General features: G+C 42.4%; 1 protein-coding gene across 1 annotated transcript in view; it reads right to left on the bottom strand.

The window, feature by feature from the left end:
- SH2D4B (SH2 domain containing 4B) overlaps positions 1 to 24314 on the bottom strand; it is a 567882-nt gene extending 543568 nt beyond the window's left edge. Inside the window, exon 1 of the mRNA XM_077259355.1 lies at positions 23859 to 24314. Within this exon, the coding sequence (XP_077115470.1) occupies positions 23859 to 24042 (184 nt within the window). The 5' untranslated portion in view covers positions 24043 to 24314. The remainder of the gene's footprint in view (positions 1 to 23858) is intronic.
- Positions 24315 to 24535: the final 221 nt, after the last annotated feature.

Genomic DNA, 24535 nt, shown 5'->3' on the forward strand with positions numbered 1-24535 from the left:
CTCAGCAGTTTGCTAATCGCCGTCGCCGCGTAGGTCCCCGACTTCTTGTTGGGGATTTGGTGTGGTTGTCTTCTCGTTTTGTCCCTATGAAGGTCTCTTCTCCTAAGTTCAAGCCTCGGTTCATCGGTCCTTATAGGATCTCGGAGATTCTTAACCCTGTATCTTTTCGTTTGGATCTCCCAGCATCGTTTGCTATTCATAATGTGTTCCATCGGTCGTTGTTGCGAAGGTATGAGGTGCCCGTTGTTCCTTTGGTTGAGCCTCCTGCTCCGGTGCTGGTGGAGGGAGAATTGGAGTATGTTGTTGAGAAGATCTTGGATTCTCATGTTTCCAGACGCAAACTCCAGTATTTGGTTAAGTGGAAGGGTTATGGTCAGGAGGATAATTCCTGGGTGGTCGCCTCCGATGTTCATGCGACTGATTTGGTCCGCGCCTTCCATAGAGCTCACCCTGATCGCCCTGGGGGTTCTCGTGAGGGTTCGGTGACCCCTCCTCAAGGGGGGGGTACTGTTGTGGATTCTGTTTGTGGGCTCCCTCTGGTGGTTACTGCTGGTACTGGGTGACTTTGGTGGGTTGCGGCCTTTGGTTTCCACCTGTCCATCAGAGGCTGGGTGTTTCCTATTTTACCTGGTCTTTCTGTCATTCCCTTGCCGGCTATCAATGTATTCAGATGAGCTCTGTTTGGTTCCTGCCTACCTGCTCCCAGATCTTTCAGGATAAGCTAAGTGCTGATTTTTCAGTTGTTTGGTTTTTTGTCCAGCTTGCTTATTATGTCTCTATGCTAGCTGGTAGCTCTAGTGGACTGAGGTTCTCCCCATGTGCCATGAGTTGGCACATGGGTTCTTGTAATCTCAGGATGGTTTTTTTGATTAGGGTTTTTTGCTGACCGCTCAGTCCCCTTTTGTATCGTTCTGCTTTCTAGTTTACAGCGGGCCTCAATTTGCTAAAACTATATATATCATCTCTATGTGTGTGCCTTCCTCTCATTTCACCGTCAATATATGTGAGGGGGCAACTATATCTTTTGGGGTTCATTCCTCTGGAGGCAAGTGAGGTCTTTATTTTCTCTGCAGTACTAGTTAGCTCTTAGGCTGGTGCGTGGCGTCTAGAACCAACGTAGGCACGCTCCCTGGCTATCTCTAGTTGCGTTTGTCAGGCGTAGGGCAGCGGTCAGCCCAGGTTCCATCACCCTAGAGCTCATCCGTTATTTATTTGCACCTTGCTTGTCCTGTGCTATCCCTAGCCATTGGGGATTCATGACAGTTACCCTTGTGAAAATACAAAACTGGGGGCTAAAAAATCATTTTTGTGAAAAAATATATATATTTTCACGGCTCTGCGTTATAAACTGTAGTGAAACACTTGGGGGTTCAAAGCTCTCAAAACACATCTAGATAAGTTCCTTAGGGGGTCTACTTTCCAAAATGGTGTCACTTGTGGGGGGGTTTAATGTTTAGACACATCAGGGGCGAAATATCATTTTTGTGAAAAAATATGATTTTTTATTTTTACGGCTCTGCATTATAAACTTGTGTGAAGCACTTGTTGGGTCAAAGTGCTCACCACACATCTAGATAAGTTCCTTAAGGGGTATACTTTCCAAAATGGTGTCACTTGTGGGGGGTTTCAATGTTTAGGCACATCAGGGGCTCTCCAAACGCAACATGGCGTCCCATCTCAATTCCAGTCAATTTTGCATTGAAAAGTAAAATGGCGCTCCTTCCCTTCCGAGCTCTGCTATGAGCCCAAACAGTGGTTTACCCCAACATATGCGGTATTGTCGTACTCAGGACAAATTGCACAACAACTTTTGTGGTCTAATTTCTTCTCTTACCCTTGGGAAAATAAAAAATTGGGGGTGAAAAGATCATTTTTGTGAAAAAATATGGATTTTTATTTTTACAGCTCTGCATTATAAACGTCTGTGAAGCACTTGGTGGGTCAAAGTGCTCACCACACATCTAGATAAGTTCCTTAGGGGGTCTACTTTCCAAAATGGTGTCACTTGTGGGGGGTTTCAATGTTTAGGCACATCAGGGGCTCTCCAAACGCAACATGGCGTCCCATCTCAATTCCAGTCAATTTTGCATTGAAAAGTAAAATTGCGCTCCTTTCCTTCCGAGCTCTGCCATGCGCCCAAACAGTGGTTTACCCCCACATATGGGGTATCAGCGTACTCAGGACAAATTGTACAACAACGTTTGTGGTCCATTTTCTCCTGTTACCCTTTGTAAAATAAAACAAATTGGAGCTGAAATAAATTTTGTGTGAAAAAAAGTTAAATGTTCATTTTTATTTAAACATTCTAAAAATTCCTGTGAAACACCTGAATGGTTAATAAACTTCTTGAATGTGGTTTTGAGCACCTTGAGGGGTGCAGTTTTTAGAATGGTGTCAAACTTGGGTATTTTCTAAAATGAGAAATTTCTGGTCAATTTTTAACCCTTATAACTCTCTAACAAAAAAAAAGTTGGTTACAAAATTGTGCTGATGTAAAGTAGACATGTGGGAAATGTTACTTATTAAGTATTTTGCGTGACATATCTCTGTGATTTAAGGGCATAAAAATTCAAAGTTGGAAAATTATGAAATTTTCAAAATTTTCGCCAAATTTCAGTTTTTTTCACAAGTAATCACTGGTAATATCAAAGAAATTTTACCACTATCATGAAGTACAATATGTCACGAAAAAACAATGTCAGAATCACCAGAATCCGTTGAAGATTCCAGAGTTATAACCTCATAAAAGGACAGTGGTCAGAATTGTAAAAATTGGCCTGGTCATTAACGTGCAAACCACCCTTGGGGGTAAAGGGGTTAAAGGGGTTGAAGAAAAATATCTGTGAAAAGTGTAGAAATTGCTACAATTTTTCTACAAAACCTCCTTATTTCAGGGGTTCAAAAGTAATTGGCCAAATTAAATTTATCATAATTAAAACTTTCATTTTTAATACTTTCTAGAGAATCCTTTGCAGGCAATGACTGCCTGAAGTCTGGAAGCCACGGATGTCACCAAATGCTGGGTTTCTTCCTTAGTGATGCTTTGCCAGGCCTTTACTGCAGCTGACTTTAGTTGTTGCTTGTTTGCGCGTCTCTCTGCTGTAACTTTTGCCTTCAGCATGTGAAATGCATTCTCGAGTCGATGGGGTTGAGATCTAGTGACTGACTCGGCCATTGCAGAATATTCACTGCACTCATACAAATTGAGGAATTTTGCTTCAAGTGAAAAATTGAATACAGGTGGCAGGTGAACTGACAGGCAAATTAACGTTTCGGCCAGTTAATGGCCTAGATAACAATGCCGCCCTTGGAAAAATTTCTCTAGGTTAGAACACGAAATGTCAATATGGATGGTTGGAGTAAGAGTGAATGGACAAAATGTTCCATAAGTGGTAAAGTTGTGCATGCAGACACGAATGTGTCTTGGGAACAGCTGGATAGCGTTGCAGCAGAAGCCGACACCAGTGGCTATTTAGCGAATGCTGGCACGTATTGTGTCTGAAAACAAATTCAGACAAAACAGGTCAGTGCTGTAATGTAGGTTAGGGAGCCGAATCCAATGGCGATAGCGCAGTTGTGGAAACAGGTGCACCGATACCTTAGGAGTGTATGAGAGATGCAGCTGCTAGAGCCGCCGTTGATGGACGAGTGGGAGACGTTGGTACACGTGTCAGAGTGCAGGGTAGCTACCAGGGTTTTTCTTCGCCGTGGAAGGGATTCTGCCACTGTTGTCTTCAGCACACATCCATGCATCTTTGAGTTCATCAGTGCACTTTTTTTTTTTTTTTTTGAAGAATGTACCACCTATGTGCCACTCCTAACATTTATGCTATGTTTCTGATGGATTTATTCTTTTTTTCACTTGACTTGAGAGCTTCTTTAACCATATGTTGTAGGTACACAGCAACAGCTTCCAAATGCAGATGCCACTCCTGGAATAAGCTGCACCTGCTTAATTAATGATTGATTAGTAAAAGAAAAGCCCATTCAATGCATTAAGCCCTTAACGACCAGAGGTATTTTTGGTTTTGCATTTTCATTTTTTGCTCCCCTTCTTCCTAGAGCCATAACTTTTTTATATATTGGTCAAAATGGCCATGTGAGGGCTTCTTTTTTACGGGACGAGTTGCACTTTTGAACAACACTATTGGTGTTAACATATTGTGTACTAGAAAATGGGAAAAAATATCCAAGTGCGATGAAATTGCAAACAAAGTGCAATCCCACAGTAGTTTTTTTTGTTTTTGTTCTTTTATCATGTTCTCTAACTACTTAGAATGACCTGCCATTATGATTCTCCAGATCATTATGAGTTCATAGACATCAAACATCTAGGCTTTTTTTATTTAACTGCTGAAAAAAAAATCCAAAGTTTTTTTTTAAAAACTGCACAATTTTCTGATACTCGTAGCGTCTCCATTTTTAATCATTTTGGGTTGGGTGAGGGCTTATTTTTTGGGTGCCAAGTTGACATTTTTAATGATACCATTTTGGTGCAGATACAATCTTTTGATCTCCCATTATTGCATTTTAATGCAATGTTGCGGTGACCAAAAATACGTAATGCTGATGTTTTGAATTTTTTCTCGTTACGCCGTTTAGCGATCGGGTTAATTCTTTCTAATGTTGATAGTCTGGATGATTCTGAATGTGGCAATGCCAAATATGTGTATTCAATTTTTTTTATTGCTTTTTTTTTAATGGGGGGAAGGGGGGTGATTTGAACTTTTATATTTTTAATTTTTTTATATTTTTTAAAACTTTTTTGTTACTTTTGGCATGCTTCAATAGTCTCCATGGAGACTAGAAGCTGCCATAATTTGATCGACTCTGCTACATACAGGCAATGACCAGATTGCCTGAAAGTTGCAGAATTGCTTACTTGCAATGAGTGCCAGCCACAGGTCTTGGCTCATAGCAATCCAGCAGTGACAAACATAGAGGTCTACTGGAGACCTCTGGTTGTCATGCCAACCCAACGGTGACCCGCGGTCACGTGACAGGGTCACTGATGAGTGGGATTTACAGCATGCTTGCAGGAAGCGCACGTCAAATGCTGCTGTCAGAGACTGACAGCGGCATTTAACAAGTTGACAGTGGCGGGTGGATCACGATTCCACCTGCAGCTGTTAAATGCACATGTCAGCTGTTCAAAACAGCTGACATGTGCCGGAAGAGATGTAGTCTGACATCAGCGTACATTTACGCCCGATGTCGGAAAGGGGTTAAAAAGCTGTTGAGATAATTGTCCACTTTTGGTCTCTTTGAAAAGAGGCAGCTACATATTAAAGAGCTGTAATTGCTAAACCCTAAGGCTTCTTTTACACTAGCGTCGGGCTCGGTCCGTCGCAGTGCGTCGGGCTGAGGTCACCGACGCTAGCGTTGTCTCCGCTGCACAACGGGTGCAGCGGATGCATTTTTCCAGCGCATCCGCTGCCCCATTGTGAGGTGCGGGGAAGTGCGGGGAGGTGGGGGCGGAGTTCCGGCCGCGCATGCGCGGTCGGAAAAAGCGGACCGTCGGGAGTAAAAAACGTTACATGTAACGTTTTTTGGTCCCGACGGTCCGCCACAACACGGCGCAACCGTCGCATGACAGTTGCGATGTGTGGCAATGCGTCGCAAATGCGTCGCTAATGTTAGTCAATGCTGAAAAAACACATCCTGCAAGTACTTTTGCAGGATGCGTTTTTTCGGCAAAACGACGCATTTGCGACGTATTGCAGTTAACGCTAGTGTGAAAGTAGCCTTACTGCAATTAGAATGTGAATACCCTTAAATTAAAGCTGAGAATCTGCACTTTTAGCCCCTATTGATTGTAGAACTGTATCTTTAATAAGTTTAGATAAGCATCTAAAATGCCAAAACTTGTGTCACTGTCTAACTATTACTGGACCTAACTGTATTTTTTCACTTCCAGCTTCTGCATTTTGACCTAGTTTTTATTAAATGTATAACTAGCGACACGGTGCAATTTATTATGTGACTTCACTCATATGATGTCGTATTTACCTAGTTTTAAGACCTTGTAAAGGCATTATGTTGTTATAATTATTATTATTTATTTTGATTATGTCCTGATTTGTGAAACCATAGAACTTAATTTACTTTTTTAGTTTTTCTCATAACTGTGCATACCTAGACGTTCATATCGGACTCCTGCTAGCAGTCAGTTCATTAATATATTGCACTTGCAGCATATATAGCATTTTTTACATTTTTTCATGGGTTCCTATTAGTGATGAGCGAGTGTACTCGTTGCTCGGGTTTTCCCGATCACGCTCGGGTGACCTCCGAGTATTTCTGACTGCTCGGAGATTTAGTTTTCATTGCAGCAGCTAAATGATTTACAGCTATTAGCCAGCTTGATTACATGTGGGGATTCCTAAGCAACCAGGCAACCCCCACATGTACTTAGGCTGGGTAGTAGCTGTAAATCATTCAGCTGCCGCAATGAAAACAAAATCTCTGAGCAGTCATAAATACTCGGAAGTCACCCGAGCGTGCTCGGGAAAACCCGAGCAACGAGTACACTCGCTCTTCATCACTAGTTCCTATATATATTTAAAATTGTTTATTTTCCGCAGGGTTAATGCTTTTTCAATTACCAATTTATATCTTTTCTGACAACGTACTCTGCTGTGTCACATAACCTAATATTTTTTAAGATAACTGAGTCTAAATAGATATCATTTTCAGACTACTACTTAGCATACAATTACTCTCCCATCATATAAGCAGGGGTTTTTATAGGGTGTACTTCTGGCATACCAATAACCAGGTCAGGGTCACGGTGCCCCAACTATATTACAAGTTTTCCCTGCTTTTCAATTCAATTCTATGAGAAAGACATACATGGTATTTTTCACACGAGCATTTCGAGTCAGGCATTCGTTCTCAAACTCAATAGTGTTAAGAAAGTGACCAGTTAATCTTGGCATCTGCGATATCTGCATCTACCATCAATGTCAGCTGACTGCACCAGATTGGCACTCATCCATGTATGTGATTGGCTGGAGCATTTTCTTCACAGTGTAATTTTTTCCTTCTCTCTGTATTATTTGTCCTATTACTCTGGTGTTTATACAGGATGCTAGTCAGTGCTAACATTTGGCTGTGATGACATTGCAACAAGTTATTGTTGATGCAAGTAGAAGATGCAAGGTCGTTTAAGCGCAATGCCATGCAAAAGTAAACCTTGTTTTCTCAGATTGTCATCCAAATACATAGAACAACTGCTTCAGCTTCCAGCAGTTGAAGGTCAGTATTTCTGCTCAATTCAACTTCACTCTGCAAAAATGTGATCAAGTTATATAACCATATATAATTATGGCCGAGGGCAGTTTTCTCTGTGTGCTTGGTTGTCTATTCTGGTGCTGAGCAGGATAATATTGCAAAGATAAAACTATAAGATAAGTGAAAAGCTAAACTTCTGCTGTGTTTAATCTGGAAGGAAAGTTTCACCGTACAGTGATAATTGACGGGTAAGACTGACTCAGCCACTAAACTGAGTTTTATGGGTGTTACATGCTGCATTGCATTAATCTATGAATTAATAAATCATCCAACACATGAAAGAAAAATTTCTAAGCAGTTCTTTCTGACAGCAAATAGTATACAAAATGCAGCATTAAAGGGTGATTTTAAAATTCTCTGAACAAAAAAAATTTATTATTTCAAGTTGTACTTAACAAATTCTTTGTTGCTGTATACCCAGATTTAGGGCTCATTCACATGTCAGCTCAGTCAGGATTAGGTTTGGAAATTTGAATTTTAGTTATACCCCTGCTAGGCCACACTGACATGTACCATACTGCTTTTATTTGCAGTCATGAATGCAGCACACTTTAGAGGAAAAAAGTGATTTTTTCAATAAAGAATATTGAGCAAAAGTATTTTTTATTTCTTTATTCAGTATTAGAGATAAGCGAACAAATTTCATTGCAATTGAGTTCAACTTGAATGTCACTTTTTCACCAAAATGCCAAATTTTTCTGCACAGGTCTTCAAAAGGTCTTCAAAAGGTTAAAAAAAAATCCTTATACTCACCTTACCACTCTTTTTCGGACCCCTCTGCTATTCAAGTCACTCATCTGGACCTTGATATATCTTCAGATCAACGCAGCTCGTGTTGAAAACCCCTTAGTCAGGTCATGGCACACATCATGACGTTGTGACCTTATGCGGGGATGTCACCATGGTGGAAGAAATGTCAGACAGTTAATGCCGACAAGTCATCACTTGTGGCCTGCCGGGGGGTCTGTGTGGCCTGCCAGGGGCTCTGTGTGGGCTGCCGGGGGATCTGTGCAGGCTGCCGGGGGATCTGTGTGGCCTGCTGGTGGTCTGTGCGGCCTGCCTGGGGGTCTGTGCGGCCTCTCTGGGGTCTGTGCGGGCTGCCGGGGGGTCTTTGTGTCTGTGCAGGCATCGTCCGATGGGACTACAAGTCCCATCGGACGATGCCTGCTACAATGACAGTGATTGACACATTAGCCAATGATGGGACAGTAGTAGTCCCATCATCATCACAAAAAATACTACATACATGCCACGTACTACATACAACATGCTACACACATACATACATACTACATACATGCTACATACATGCTACATACTACATACATACTACATGCATGCTACAGACATACTACATACATACTACATACATACTACATGCTACATACATGCTACATATATACTACACGTTTCATACATACTACATACATACATACTAAATAAATACATATAACATACATACTACATACATACATACTACATATATACTACATATATACATACTACATACATACAACATATATACTACATACATACATACTACATACATTACATACATACTACATACATACATACTACATACATTCTGCATGCATACATACATACATACTACATACTACACACATACATACTACATACATACATACATACTACATACATACTACATACAATACATTCATACATTACATGCAATACATACATACAGACATACAGTACATATAACATAGATTACATACTCACCATTACTTGACACTTTGTTCCCCAAAGCAAGTGTCATCTGAAAAAAGATTAAAATAACAAACAACCAATATACTCTCTGTCAGCAGAAATCCACGAGTGTCCCACAACGATCTCCCATGGAGAATGGCAGCATCAGCTGATGCGACCACTCTCCAGGGGCTGCAGGAACAAAATCACGGGGGGAAGGTATCCTATTGCCACTGTATTCCTCCGCCGCTGTGAAAAAAATAGTCCCTAGTCTCACTTTATGCCATTGCTGTGTGAGAAATTTTCCCACGCAGCAATTGCCATAAAGTAAGACTTTGAACTATAGTAACTAGTGTTGAGCATTCCGATACCGCAAGTATCGGGTATCGGCCGATACTTGTAGGTATCGGAATTCCGATACCGAGATCCGATACTTTTGTGGTATCGGGAATCGGTATCGGGATTAATATCAATGTGTAAAATAAAGAATTAAAATAAAAAATAGGGATATACTCACCTCTCCGGCAGCTCCTGGACTTTACTGCCGTAACCGGGAGCCGTTGTACCTAAGAATGCGCGCTTGAAGGGCCTTAGATGAGGTCACGGCGCTCTGATTGGTCCGTAGCGCGACCGCTACACGACCAATCAGAAGCTGCGGACATCTTCTAAGGTATTTCAAGTGCTTGAAAGACCTTAGGTGACGTCACTGCTTTGTGATTGGTCGCGTAGCGGTCACGCGACCGCTACGGACCAATCAGAGCGCCGTGACCTCATCTAAGGCCCTTCAAGCGCGCATTCTTAGGTACAACGGCTCCCGGTTACGGCGGTAAAGTCCAGGCTGCATCGGAGGGTGAGTATATCCCTATTTTTTATTTTAATTCTTTCTTTTACACATTGATATGGATCCCAGGGCCTGAAGGAGAGTTTCCTCTCCTTCAGACCCTGGGAACCATACAGGATACCGTCCGATACTTGGTGTCCCATTGATTTGTATGGGTATCGGGTATCGGTATCGGATTAGATCCGATACTTTGCCGGTATCGGCCGATACTTTCCTATACCGATACTTTCAAGTATCGGACGGTATCGCTCAACACTAGTGATGAGCGATACCGTCCGATACTTGAAAGTATCGGTATCGGAAAGTATCGGCCGATACCGGCAAAGTATCGGATCCAATCCGATACCGATACCCGATACCAATACAAGTCAATGGGACTCAGGTATCGGACGGTATTCCTGATGGTTCCCAGGGTCTGAAGGAGAGGAAACTCTCCTTCAGGCCCTGGGAACCATATTAATGTGTAAAAGAAAGAATTAAAATAAAAAATATTGCTATACTCACCTGTCCGACGCAGCCTGAACCTCAGCGAGGGAACCGGCAGCGTTGTTTGTTTAAAATTCGCGCTTTTACTTGGTTACGTGAGGTCCCGGCTTGTGATTGGTCAGGGCGGCCATGTTGCCGGGACGCGGACCAATCACAGCAAGCCGTGACGAAATTACGTCACGGCTTGCTGTGATTGGTCCGCGTCCCGGCAACATGGCCGCCATTAACCAATCACAAGCCGTGACGTCACGGGAGGCTGGACATGCGCGTATTTTGAAAAGCGCGCGTGTCCAGCCTCCAGTGACGTCCCGGCTTGTGATTGGTTAATGGCGGCCATGTTGCCGGGACGTCACTGGAGGCTGGACACGCGCGCTTTTCAAAATACGCGCATGTCCAGCCTCCCGTGACGTCACGGCTTGTGATTGGTTAATGGCGGCCATGTTGCCGGGACGCGGACCAATCACAGCAAGCCGTGACGTAATTTCGTCACGGCTTGCTGTGATTGGTCCGCGTCCCGGCAACATGGCCGCCCTGACCAATCACAAGCCGTGACGTCACGGGAGGCTGGACACGCGCGCTTTTCAAAATACGCGCATGTCCAGCCTCCCGTGACGTCCCGGCTTGTGATTGGTTAATGGCGGCCATGTTGCCGGGACGTCACTGGAGGCTGGACACGCGCGCTTTTCAAAATACGCGCATGTCCAGCCTCCCGTGACGTCACGGCTTGTGATTGGTTAATGGCGGCCATGTTGCCGGGACGCGGACCAATCACAGCAAGCCGTGACGTAATTTCGTCACGGCTTGCTGTGATTGGTCCGCGTCCCGGCAACATGGCCGCCCTGACCAATCACAAGCCGGGACTTCACGTAACCAAGTAAAAGCGCGAAATTTAAACAAACAACGCTGCCGGTTCCCTCGCTGAGGTCCCGGCTGCGTCGGACAGGTGAGTATAGCGATATTTTTTATTTTAATTCTCTTTTTTACACATTATTACATTAATGTTGTTGCGATACCCGATACCCGATACCACAAAAGTATCGGATCTCGGTATCGGAAATTCCGATACAGCAAGTATCGGCCGATACCCGATACTTGCAGTATCGGAATGCTCAACACTACTCAACACTAATAGTAACCTCAGTGATGCACTGCAGGAGCCATTGTCTCCTGTCAGTGTGTCACTGAAGGTCCTATAGAGCAGTGACATCACCCGATGTCACTGTTCTATAGGGAAGATCGTCATGGGATTATTAATTGGACTACGGCGGACAGGTAGTATACGGTTTATTATTTTACGTTTTTTGCAGGCGCTGAAGTATGGTAAGTATGGTGAAATGAACAATATTAAAATACTTTTTTCTAATGTGTGTGTTTTATTAACCCTTTATTACTATTGGATTAATAAAGGATAGGCTTCTTATTGACGCCTCTCCGTTATTAACCCGGCTTAATGTCACCTTACGATAGCAAGGTGACATTAACCCCTTATTACCCCATATCCCACCACTACACGGGAGTGGGAAGATAGGGGCTAAGTGCCAGAATTGGCGCATCTTACGGATGCACCATTTCTGAGGCGGCTGTGGCTGGTATTTGTAGCCGGGGGGGCAATATCCATGGCCCCTCTCTAGGCTATGAATATCAGCCCGCAGCTGTCTGCGTAGCCTTTCTGGCTATAAAATATAGGGGGACTCCACGTAATTTTTTGGGGGTCCCCCTATTTTAATAGCCAGTAAAGGGTACGCAGACAGTTGCGGGCTGATACTCATAGCAGGCTACAAATATTGGCCCCCGGCTATCGGCTTATCCCCTCTGGCGCAGAAAATTGCGTGGGAGCCACGCCGTTTTTTTTTTCTTTTTTTCAAATTCAACCATCATTAAGGCCTCTTTCATACTTGCGTCGAGCGGACGTACCGACGCACATTGTGAAATTTGTGCACGACATGGGCAGCGGATGCAGTTTTTCAACGCATCCACTGCCCATTCTGAAGACCGGGGAGGAGGGGGCTGAGTGTCGGCCGTTCATGTAGAAAATGGACGGGCGCGACGGACAAAAAAGCATTCACTTGAACATTTTTTTGTGCTGACGTTCCGCCAAAACACGACGGATCTGTTGCACGATGAACGCGACATGTGGCCATCCGTTGCGATCCGTTGATAATACAAGTCTATGGGAAAAACACATCCTGCGAGCACATTTGCAGGATCCGGTTTTTTTCCACCAAATCCATTTTTTTCCGCCGGATCCTTTTTTATTCCGCCGGATCATTTTTTTCCGCCGGATCCATTCTTTTCTGCCCGATCCGTTTTTTTCCGCCAGATCCATTTTTTTAAACCGGATCCGTTTTTTTTTAGACAAATCCATTTTTTCCGCCGGATCCATTTTTTTCCACCGGATCCGTTTTTTCTCATAGAGTTGTATTAGCGCCAGATTGCGCCTGATGGCCACACGTTTCATCCGTTTTTTGCCAGATCTGTCAAAAAAGCTGTTTCCGCCAGACGGAAAACACATACAGAGGAACGTTTTTTCTGTCCGGCGAAAAATCGCACAGCGACGGATCCGGCAAAAAACGAATGAAGCTGAGATGTGAAATGATGAATCCGGCCTCCCAATCCGTTTTTTCATGCATGTTTACATTCAAATCATGCACATTTTCCGTTTATTTATTTATTTATTTCCGAAAACTGCATCAAAACCTGTATCAAAATTGCACCAAAAACTGCATTGAAAACTACATCAAAAACCACACCAAAAACTTGCATTAAAAAAGCACCAAAAACTGCATCAAAAACAGCATCAAAAACCGTACCGAAAACCTACATCAAAACCAGCACCGAAAGCTGCACTAAAACCTGCATCAAAAACCACACCAAAAACCTGCACCAAAAACTGCATCAAAAACCGCACCGAAAACCTGCACCACAAACTGCATCAAAAACCACACCAAAAACCTGCATCAAAAACAGCACCAAAAACTGCACCAAAAACCTGCATCAAAAACTGCATCAAAAACCGCACCAAAAACCTGCATCAAAAACTGCATCAAAAACAGCATCAAAAACTGCACCAAAAACTGCATCAAAAACTGCATCAAAACTGCACCACTTTTTGATGCAGGTTTTGATCCAGTTTTTGGTGCTGTTTTTGGTGCAGTTTTTGATGCAGTTTTTGGTGAGTATGTAATCTATGTTATATGTACTGTATGTCTGTATGTATGTATTGTATGTAATGTATGAATGTATTGTATGAAGTATGTATGTACTATGTATGTAATGTATGTAGTATGTATGTAGTATGTTGTATGTATGTATGTAGCATGTATGTAGTATGTTGTATGTATGTAGTATGTATGTAGCATGTATGTAGTATGTATATAGTATGTATGTAGTATGTTGTATGTATGTAGTATGTAGGTAGCATGTATGTAGTATGTATGTAGTATGTATGTAGTATGTTGTATGTATGTAGTATGTATGTTGTATGTATGTAGTATGTATGTAGCATGAATGTAGCATGTATGTAGCATGTACGTAGCATGTATGTATGTAGAATGTAGTATGTAGCATGTATGTAGTATGTATGTAGCATGTATGTAGTATGTATGTAGCATGTGTGTAGCATGTATGTAGCATGTATGTCACATGTATGTAGTATGTATGTAGTATGTAGCATGTATGTAGTATGTATGTAGTGTGAATGTAGTATGTATGTATGTAGTATGTATGTATGTAGTATGTATGTAGCATGTATGTAGTATGTATGTAGTATGTATGTAGTATGTATGTTGTATGTATGTAGCATGTATGTAGTATGTATGTAGTATGTATGCATGCATGTAGTATGTATGTTTGTAGTATGTTAGTATGTATGTAGCATGTATGTAGTATGTATGTAGTATGTATGTAATATGTATGTAGCATGTATGTTGCATGTATGTAGTATGTATGTAGCATGTCTGTTGTATGTATGTAGCATGTATGTAGTAAGTATGTTTGTATGTAGTATGTATGTTATATGTATGTAGTATGTATGTATGTATGTATGTATGTAGTATGTATGTAGTATGCAGCATGTATGCAGCATGTATGTAGCATGTATGTAGTATGTATGTAGCATGTATTTAGTATGTATGTAGTATGTATGTATGTATGATGTATGTAGCATGTATGTATGTAGTATGTATGTAGTATGTAGCATGTATGTAGTATGTATGTAGCATGTATGTAGTATGTATGTAGTATGTATGTTGTATGTGTGTAGCATGTATGTAGCATGTATGTAGCATGTATGTAGTATGTATGTAGTATGCAGCATGTATGTAGTATGTATGTAGTATTTATGTAGTATGTATGTATGTATGTAGTATGTATGTAGTACATAGCATGTATTTAGTATGTATGCAGCATGTATGTAGCATGTATGTATGTAGTATGTATGTTGCACGTATGTAGTATGTATGTAGCATGTATGTAGTATGTATGTAGTATGTATGCAGTATATATGTAGTATGTAGCATGTATGTAGCATGTATGTAGCATGTATGTAATATGTTTGTAGCATGTATGTTGTATGTATGTAGTATGTATATATGTATGTAGCATGTATGTAGTATTTTTTTTACATTCAACACATTAGCCGGATAATGGCATGACTGTCCCATCATTGGCTAATGTGTCAATCACTGTCATTGCAGCAGGCATCGTCCGATGGGACTTGTACTCCCATCGGACGATGCCTGCACAGACACAAAGACCCCCGGCAGACCCACACAGACCCCCGAGAGGTCCGCACAGACCCCCCCGGCAGGCCGCACAGACCCCCAAGAGGCCGCACAGACCACCGGCAGGCACAGACCCCCCGGCAGGCCGCACAGACCCCCTGGCAGGCCGCACAGAGCCCCAGCAGGCATGCACAGAGCCCCGGCAGCCTGCACAGAGCCCCTAGAGGCACGTACAGATCCCCGGCAGGCCCGCACAGACCCCGCCCGCACACACAGACACGCACAGTGTCCACCCACGCACCACCCACACTCTTCTCCCCTCCAGAACAGGATGTAGAAGGACAGAAAGGGCTTATTTACGTTCCGATATTTGTGTCCCATTGACTTGCATTGGTATCGGGTATCGGCGATATACGATATTTTTTGGATATCGGACGATCCAATCCGATACCGATACTTACGGATATCGGAAGGTATCGCTCAACACTAGTCACCACAATGCTGGAATTGACCAAATAAATCCCTAATAAGTCTTTTGTTGATACACAGAGTGGAAATAAGATGATTTTCTTTATTGTTGAAGAATAAATAAACATAAAAAGTCTGCAGAAACTATGCGTTAGCAGTGGTGTGAGTGAGTTTAAAGTGAAACCCTTTGGTTACAGAGCAGCCTTGGGTCGATATTGGAATATGCACCAACACTTCTGACAATGTGACAAAGAGAGCTGACACAAGGGTGGAGAGCTGTAGAGACTAGTAGAGTGAGTCTGCATCATAGCTGGCAAGTTGTAAGGGTGAAGAGCACTCGCTATAGTGCACAACCCTCAGAGCTATAGTAAGCTCTAGGCCACAGAGGAGCAAATCAGGAACATCTTCTTGTACTGCTGTGTCATTTTTCCAAAATGGGGAAGACCAGCCTATCTGCTAGACAAGGTACTGCCGGTGTTGAGACAAGGTAAGAATTTCTACCAAATAGGTTATAGGTAAAGAGAGCATTCATGAGATAGCAAAGATTAAGCATTTACAATGGTGAAAAGTTGCCACACCAGAGGCAGTCTATATGCTATGTACTCTGTATTTAGAGGATTACCACCACCACCACCACAGGAAGAGCCAGATTGGTGCCTGAGGGTGAGGCAAGGTAAAGGTACCTTCACACTAAACGATATCGCTAGCGATCTGTGACATTGCAGCGTCCTGGATAGCGATATTGTTTAGTTTGACACGCAGCAGCGATCAGGATCCTGCTGTGATATCGCTGGTCGTTGAACAAAGTTCAGAACTTTATTTGGTCGTCAGACCGGCGTGTATCGTCGTGTTTGATACCAAAAGCAACGATACCAGCGATGTTTTACACTGGTAACCAGGGTAAACATCGGGTTACTAGGAGCAGGGCCGCGCTTAGTAACCCGATGTTTACCCTGGTTATCAGTGTAAAATGTAAAAAAACAAACACTACATACTCACCTTCGCGTCCCCCGGCGTCCGCTTCCCACACTGACTGAGCGCCTTAAAGTGAAAGTGAAAGTACAGCACAGCGGTGACGTCACCGCTCTGCTGTTAGGGCCGGCGCTCAGTCAGTGCAGGAAGCGGACGCCGGGGGACGCGAATGTAAGTATGTAGTGTTTGTTTTTTTTACATTTTACGCTGGTAACCAGGGTAAATATCGGGTTACTAAGCGCGGCCCTGCGCTTAGTAACCCGATGTTTACCCTGGTTACCCGGGGACCTCGGCATCGTTGGTCGCTGGAGAGCGGTCTGTGTGACAGCTCTCCAGCGATCAAACAGCGACGCTGCAGCGATCGGCATCGTTGTCGCTATCGCTGCAGTGGCGCTTAATGTGAAGGTACCTTAACTGAGTAGGCCACAGAAGTGTGAAAGATTGTCAGATAAGCTGCAGCATTGCATTGTTGTCAAAAAAGAGGTTACTGTGAGCGAGGGGCTGAGCCAATAGCCAAAATGGTGTCTTCTGCAGGATTGAGAATGGCTCAGAGATTGAGTTGGAGTGAAAAAGGCTGCTGATGAGTTTGCCAGCAGGCTAAGGAAGTTTTGCAAGTACAATCTGTTGCTGTTAAAACTTCTACCTCTTGTGGGAAAGTAACTACCGAGGATCGTGATCCTTAACCACCAAGCTCACTGCTTCTATATCAGGAAAGATGTTCCCGATCTGTCTCTTGTCTGCATCTTTAATTCTTCAGATATCCCTGAATGGGAAAACCTCTCTTACACCAAGGGTCACTGCACCTTATATGGTATATTACATTTTAATCAAATAGTAATTTGTGTCCAGAAGTTTCCTGAAGAAACATAACTATTTACTTTAGATATTTTTGAGCATGTAAATATAACATATTTTATTGTATTCTTACATATGATAACTAGTGTTGAGCATTCCGATACCGCAAGTATCGGGTATCGACCGATACTTGCGGGTATCGGAATTCCGATACCGAGATCCGATACTTTTGTGGTATCGGGTATCGGTATCGAAACAACATTAATGTAAAAATGTGTAAAAGAGAGAATTAAAATAAAAAAATATTGCTATACTCACCTCTCCGACGCAGCCTGGACCTCAGCGAGGGAACCGGCAGCGTTGTTTGCTTAAAATTCGCGCGTTTACTTCCTTACGTGAAGTCCCGGCTTGTGATTGGTCGCGTGCCGCCCATGTGGCCGCGACGCGACCAATCACAGCAAGCCGTGACGTAATTTTAGGTCCTTCAGGATTTTAAAATTACGTTCTGGCTTGTGATTGGTCGCGTCGCGGTCACATGGGCGACGCGACCAATCACAAGCCGTGACGTCACGGGAGGCAGGACACGCGCGCATTTTAAAATGCGCGCGTGTCCAGCCTCCCGTGACGTCACGGCTTGTGATTGGTCGCGTCGCCCATGTGACCGCGACGCGACCAATCACAAGCCAGAACGTAATTTTAAAATCCTGAAGGACCTAAAATTACGTCACGGCTTGCTGTGATTGGTCGCGTCGCGGCCACATGGGCGGCACGCGACCAATCACAAGCCGGGACTTCACATAAGGAAGGAAAAGCGCGAATTTTAAGCAAACAACGCTGCCGGTTCCCTCGGTGAGGTCCAGGCTGCGTCGGAGAGGTGAGTATAGCAATATTTTTAATTTTAATTCTTTCTTTTACACATTAATATGGATCCCAGGGCCTGAAGGAGAGTTTTGACTTGTATTGGTATCGGGTATCGGTATCGGATTGGATCCGATACTTTGCCGGTATCGGCCGATACTTTCCGATACCGATACTTTCAAGTATCGGACGGTATCGCTCAACACTAATGATAACTTTTACATAGGAATTTATTTTCTTATTTAATTCTTATTCTTTGGCTGCATTTTCCATTTTCCTAACATGGGTCTATATACACTTTCCTATCCCATTTGTGACACTAATAGGCTTGGTTGGAAGGACAAACTCAATACAGTGTAATTTAAATCTAACATTAGCACTTAAAGTGCTAATTTGATTTAACCATGTTATTCTTGCAAATCTTGCTCCAGGTATATGTCCTGTAGCAAATCCCCATGGCTTGTCTGTGGCCAATTTTCCAATCACGTCATTGTAAAGCTGGGGCTCACTATTGAAACAATGATATTGTTAGCCATTGATTTGATTGCTGCATTTTCATTCTCAGAATTGAAGCTCATCAATGCTATTAAAAGCAAAGGCTCATTGTGAAGAAAATTATAGGGTAAGGTGGGGTGATTTTAAACTGCAGTTTGGCTGTCAGGATAATAGGCAAGTTAAAGTAAAGATTCACCTAACAAAATGTGTGCAGAATTCAATCAGAAAGTAATACAAAGAAGTGCCAGGAGGACTGTAAAGGAAGAGAAGAGATTGTTTTGCTCACATTCCAAGCTCTTAATTACTGATTTTTGTCTTTTGAAATAAATTGCAACTCAACATAATTAAAATTAATAGCTCATGGTTTTTATGAAACTTGTTTTCTTCTGGACCGCCACGGTAATTAAAAATACCTTTACTAAATGAAATGATGTGTATATTTTCCCAACGATGCTTTGTTAAAGAGTTATTCCCACAATTGCATTACTTTTCACCAAGCACAATAAATTCATACTTATTGGTATTAGGCAGACCAAGCCCCACATAAAGATTCTGTCTTGTACATCTGTGTCTCTTTTTATTTCCATTTGTTCCTCTGTGTAATCAGCTTCACATTGCTGAATGGACTGATTCTAAATGACTAAATCTGCATTTTTCAGCAGTACTTGCTTCTCCAAAGTGCTGCAGACCCCTCTCTGGTGTGCTCCTAAAAAGCCATATGAAGATGTAGATGGCAGAAGATAAAATTGGGCTGACAAAATAATGTACAAGACCATAAAGTGCACAGAAGAATAGAGTGTTATACACTGTATGTCTGTGATGGGTTCATATTAGAGCTATATTGATAACCAGCTGACAGAGACTGAACTCACTGTACATGCCAAGAACACTGAAATTACAGTAGGATGGATTCAATTGCAACCTGAGAGTAAATAAAACCTAAAATTATGTTGTTACAAAATAATACCTCTGTGTGTACATTATTGTAAGACCACCTTGTGATTTTGTGATTAAACCTATTAACACTTCTATTATGCAGATGTTGGAAAAATATCGCTGTCTATGGTGCCGAAAGAGAGATGGCAGTATAGAAAGAAGTATTTAAATGTAAAACTACCAAATTTCCCATGTTTTTTACTTTTTACTTAAAGGGGTTAACATTGCAAAATAAAACTTTTCCCAGGTTGTGTGAAAAACAAACTAAGTCATACTCACATAATGTGACACAACAGGATTAGTGCAAGGCTGCTTTGTGGTCTATGTAGAAAAAGTATACAGTGATGTCACCATTTCAACAGCTGCCCTACCGTTGTGGTCTGTGATTGGTTGCAGCAATCAGGTGACTAGGTCAGCACATAATTGAATGACCGTTGACGACACACAAAGTCACCTGACAGCTGCAGGCAATCACTGGCTACTGCGGTCTGGCTGCAGGTGGAATGATGATATAATCACTTTCTGTCTCTATGCAGACCATGATTTGACAAGCACTTGATCCTAGTGGGTTTTGCTAGGTGAATTTGACTAAGTATGCTATTTTTTGCATAAAACAAACAAAAATATAGGCACCTATAGTATTAAGTTAAAGTACAGTTGTTGGAGCCCTTTTTTCTCTTTATTGTATTACATATTTCCAACAATGTTTTCTTATGACATACTATACTTCTTGATAGTGGTAACACAGCGCATTGTTCTGAGGGTCTCAGGGAAGCCTGCAGGAAGACCCCTCCCTGCGCGATGCTTCCCTATGCCACCGGAGCACTGCGATGTTGTTTGATTGCAGTGTTTCAGGGGTTAAAGTGCCGGGAGCGGTCTGTGACTGCTCCTGGCACATAGTGCTGTGTGTCAGCTGTGATAATCAGCTGACACCCGGCCGCGATCGGCCACGCTCCCCCCGTGAGCGTGGCTGATTGCGTATGACGTACTATCCCATCCATTGGAATTAAGTCCCAGGTCACATGGATGGAAAGTACGTCCGATGGCAGAAAGGGGTTAAATCCTCAATTCACGGGTAAGATCTGTATTCAGTGTAAACTGATTGTTACATTACTGAGATAGGAGATGGCAGTTGTTAGTGATAAGATTCTATACAGGCAGAAGGTGGATGAGGATGGGGGAGCTCTGCCTATAGCTCTACCCTACACCCCTACTATCCAGAGAATCTCAGTAGTTGTAACAGTCATTGCCTATTTCAGAAATAGAACAATCTGTCTTCACTGAATATAGATTTTACCTGTGAGTTGAGAATTTTGAGATTAAAAGATCAGTTCAGAAGGAGAAAAAGGCAGATCTTCTGATAAATCATTTTACAGTTTCTTATTTTCATATTCACTATTGATTCATGAATAGTGTTGAGCATTCCGATACCGCAAGTATCGGGTATCGGCCGATACTTGCGGGTATCGGAATTCCGATACCGAGATCCGATACTTTTGTGGTATCGGGTATCGGTATCGAAACAACATTAATGTAAAAATGTGTAAAAGAGAGAATTAAAATAAAAAAATATTGCTACACTCACCTCTCCGACGCAGCCTGGACCTCACCGAGGGAACCGGCAGCGTTGTTTCCTTAAAATTCGCGCTTTTCCTTCCTTACGTGAAGTCCCGGCTTGTGATTGGTCGCGTGCCGCCCATGTGGCCGCGACGCGACCAATCACAGCAAGCCGTGACGTAATTTTAGGTCCTTCAGGATTTTAAAATTACGTTCTGGCTTGTGATTGGTCGCGTCGCGGTCACATGGGCGACGCGACCAATCACAAGCCATGACGTCACGGGAGGCAGGACACGCGCGCATTTTAAAATGCGCGCGTGTCCAGCCTCCCGTGACGTCACGGCTTGTGATTGGTCGCGTCGCCCATGTGACCGCGACGCGACCAATCACAAGCCAGAACGTAATTTTAAAATCCTGAAGGACCTAAAATTACGTCACGGCTTGCTGTGATTGGTCGCGTCGCGGCCACATGGGCGGCACGCGACCAATCACAAGCCGGGACTTCACGTAAGGAAGGAAAAGCGCGAATTTTAAGCAAACAACGCTGCCGGTTCCCTCGGTGAGGTCCAGGCTGCGTCGGAGAGGTGAGTATAGCAATATTTTTTTATTTTAATTCTCTCTTTTACACATTAATATGGATCCCAGGGCCTGAAGGAGAGTTTCCTCTCCTTCAGACCCTGGGAACCATCAGGAATACCGTCCGATACTTGAGTCCCATTGACTTGTATTGGTATCGTGTATCGGTATCGGATTGGATCCGATACTTTGCCATTATCGGCCGATACTTTCCGATACCGATACTTTCAAGTATCGGACGGTATCGCTCAACACTATTTATGAATTAAAAATTAAAATGATGGTTACTTGTTAAGGTACATACAATAAGTTGAAGGCTCTGGAGTTGTAGACTTTATGACCATCTAGTAGTAGTAAGTATTATCATAACTAGGATTTCGCCTAGCCCAGAGAAATGATTCTTTTTAATATGCTAGGCCTTGTCAAAATATCTAGGATCGGAGTTATTAGTAATGGCTATCTGAAGTATATTCTTAGGATTGTTTACATGGCTTGCCCTTCTATGTCAGACTGTAGACAGGAGAAGCCAGTGGTCTTCACTTCACTGCACAGCCGCAGACCACACATCATCATCGGTGAATTCGATTTGTTTCCTGTTTTACACTCCAATTTATGGAGTGTTAATTTGATAGAACAATATTACTATTGCATGTGCGGTGGGGACACTACTATTAATGGAAACACTTTAGAGCAACATCATTACTGCTTTAGGCACTATGGAGGCACTATTATTAATTGAAGCACTCTTTGAGACCATTATTGCTAATGGGGCACAATGAGGAGCATAGTTACTGATAAAGACATTCTGGGAAAGGCTTCTGGGGGGGAACTATTAATATGGGGGGCATCCTGGTAAGTACTTTTTATAGTAAAATGGTGGAGAATTATTACTATTGAGGGCATACTTATTGCCAGTGTCACTTTTCAGTGCACATCAATGTTGAAGGCATTCTGATTGATATAATTATTTTGGAGGGTATATCGGGGGCACTGTTACTATCAGGGACACTCTGCTTCTCAGAATTATTTTGTAAACAGCGCTTGTGCATTATTTCTTGTCACAATTATTTTTGGGGGGTTAGTTGCAGAATAACAATATTTTTTAGTAGACACTATGTCTGTTGCACATTTACTATCGGCAGGATTATTTTGAGTGCACTGTGTGTGGCAATTATGTACAGTAATTACATTAGGCCTATGTATGACACCTATCACTCTGAGGGGCTCTATCTGTGTTACTAGCATTTTCAGGAAGACTGTATGGCACTTCTATGTCTGCAGTCCAGTATGCAGGAGCACAGTAGTATTAGGGGTAGCCATGATATAACACTGTTATGGCACCAGGCGTTTTGCTCACAGGGTACAGAAACTCAAAGAAAAGTGAGAAACAAGAGGTTTGGACAGCAAACTCAGCACAGACATGTAGTGCCTGGAAAAAGCCAAAGAGCCAAACAGATTAAATGGGTAAAGAGGATGTGTAAAATCAGAGAAGACGTCACATTTGAGAGACTTGTGGTAACTGTACTGTATTTTGGTTGTAACTTCATCTGATCAGTCGTGCATTCTCCTATGTGGTTTGTCATGAAGAATTTACTGTAAAAAAATAATATTCTTCCAGAGACCCAATTCATTTAGGCCTAGCATGTAAAATGTCTTGAGAGAAATGCCCCTAACCATTGTGGTTGCATCCACATGCTCCACCAACCCAGATACCTACCCACTGGTAGTAAGAGTCAATAGTCCTGCCATGTTGTCAGTTTAGGTAACAAGGAAATCTGAAAGATATTTATTACAGGAATTATTTAAGGCAAAGATATTGGAAGGAAATATGAAGGCGCCATGTGGTATATGCTGTTCAAATCTTTAGAATAAAAAATTGACAACAAGCAGCTGGAAAAAGTAGAGAATAGATGGAGAAACTTGAGATAAACAAAGTTGAATGTGTACTCTTGTATCCACTGAAAATAACAATAATTAAGGTATGCAAGTAAAACAACTATTATAGTACTCCAAACTGATTATTGATATCCTCATAATATAGCAATGGAATTGCACATTTAGAGGGTTGTATCATTCATTTCCATGCTGATCTTAAATATTCTAAGCTCAGTTTCTTAATCATTGTCTAAAAGTCTTATTTCATCAGCACTTACTGTGTTGGAACTTGGCCTTGATTTTCATTTTGGATTCCTCCTTGTCCAGATTTCTGTCCCATTCAGACCAGCGTTTTATTTGCTCTTCCCTCATCTTGTAGAAGAGAATTTGTTTCTGCTCCTCATTCAGTTCTGCCAGAAGGTCAGGATCAATGTACATGTCCCTTAGAATCTGTTGCAACATGTTTGACTTTGGATCTTCTTTTGTGATGATCAAACAAAAGCAAAACTTAATTCCACCAAATGCCTGACATTGCTTTGCATAGGGAGTATGTATGCGGAATAAACATTAAGTCAAAATATAAAAGAGTTGTAAAGAGATAAAAGGTGTAGGAACCAAAGTGCAGGTCAATATTCCTTAGTAGTGTCTACAGGCAGCAAATGCTGAATAAATACATACTAGACTTAACAGGAGAAGATATCTGAAGACGCAGCCGAGCAGCTCAGAGTATCACACCCTTTGCTATGGTTGATTTGTTTCTGGCTTTGAAGCAATGTGTGCTCAGGATAACAATGTTTTGAGTGATGTCATGGTTAAAAGTAACAGCTACACCAGGAATATCCATGTCAAGGCCATTCAGCCTTTGAGAACGGATCTCTGGTGACAGACAGGAAAGCTTGGTTTTGTTCTGAGTGCCATTCGATTACAGCACAGGGCAGCTTGGTGCTAGGGCCTA

The sequence above is a fragment of the Ranitomeya variabilis genome, chromosome 4 (genome assembly GCF_051348905.1).
Source record: "Ranitomeya variabilis isolate aRanVar5 chromosome 4, aRanVar5.hap1, whole genome shotgun sequence".
In the NCBI taxonomy this organism is placed as follows: domain Eukaryota; kingdom Metazoa; phylum Chordata; class Amphibia; order Anura; family Dendrobatidae; genus Ranitomeya; species Ranitomeya variabilis.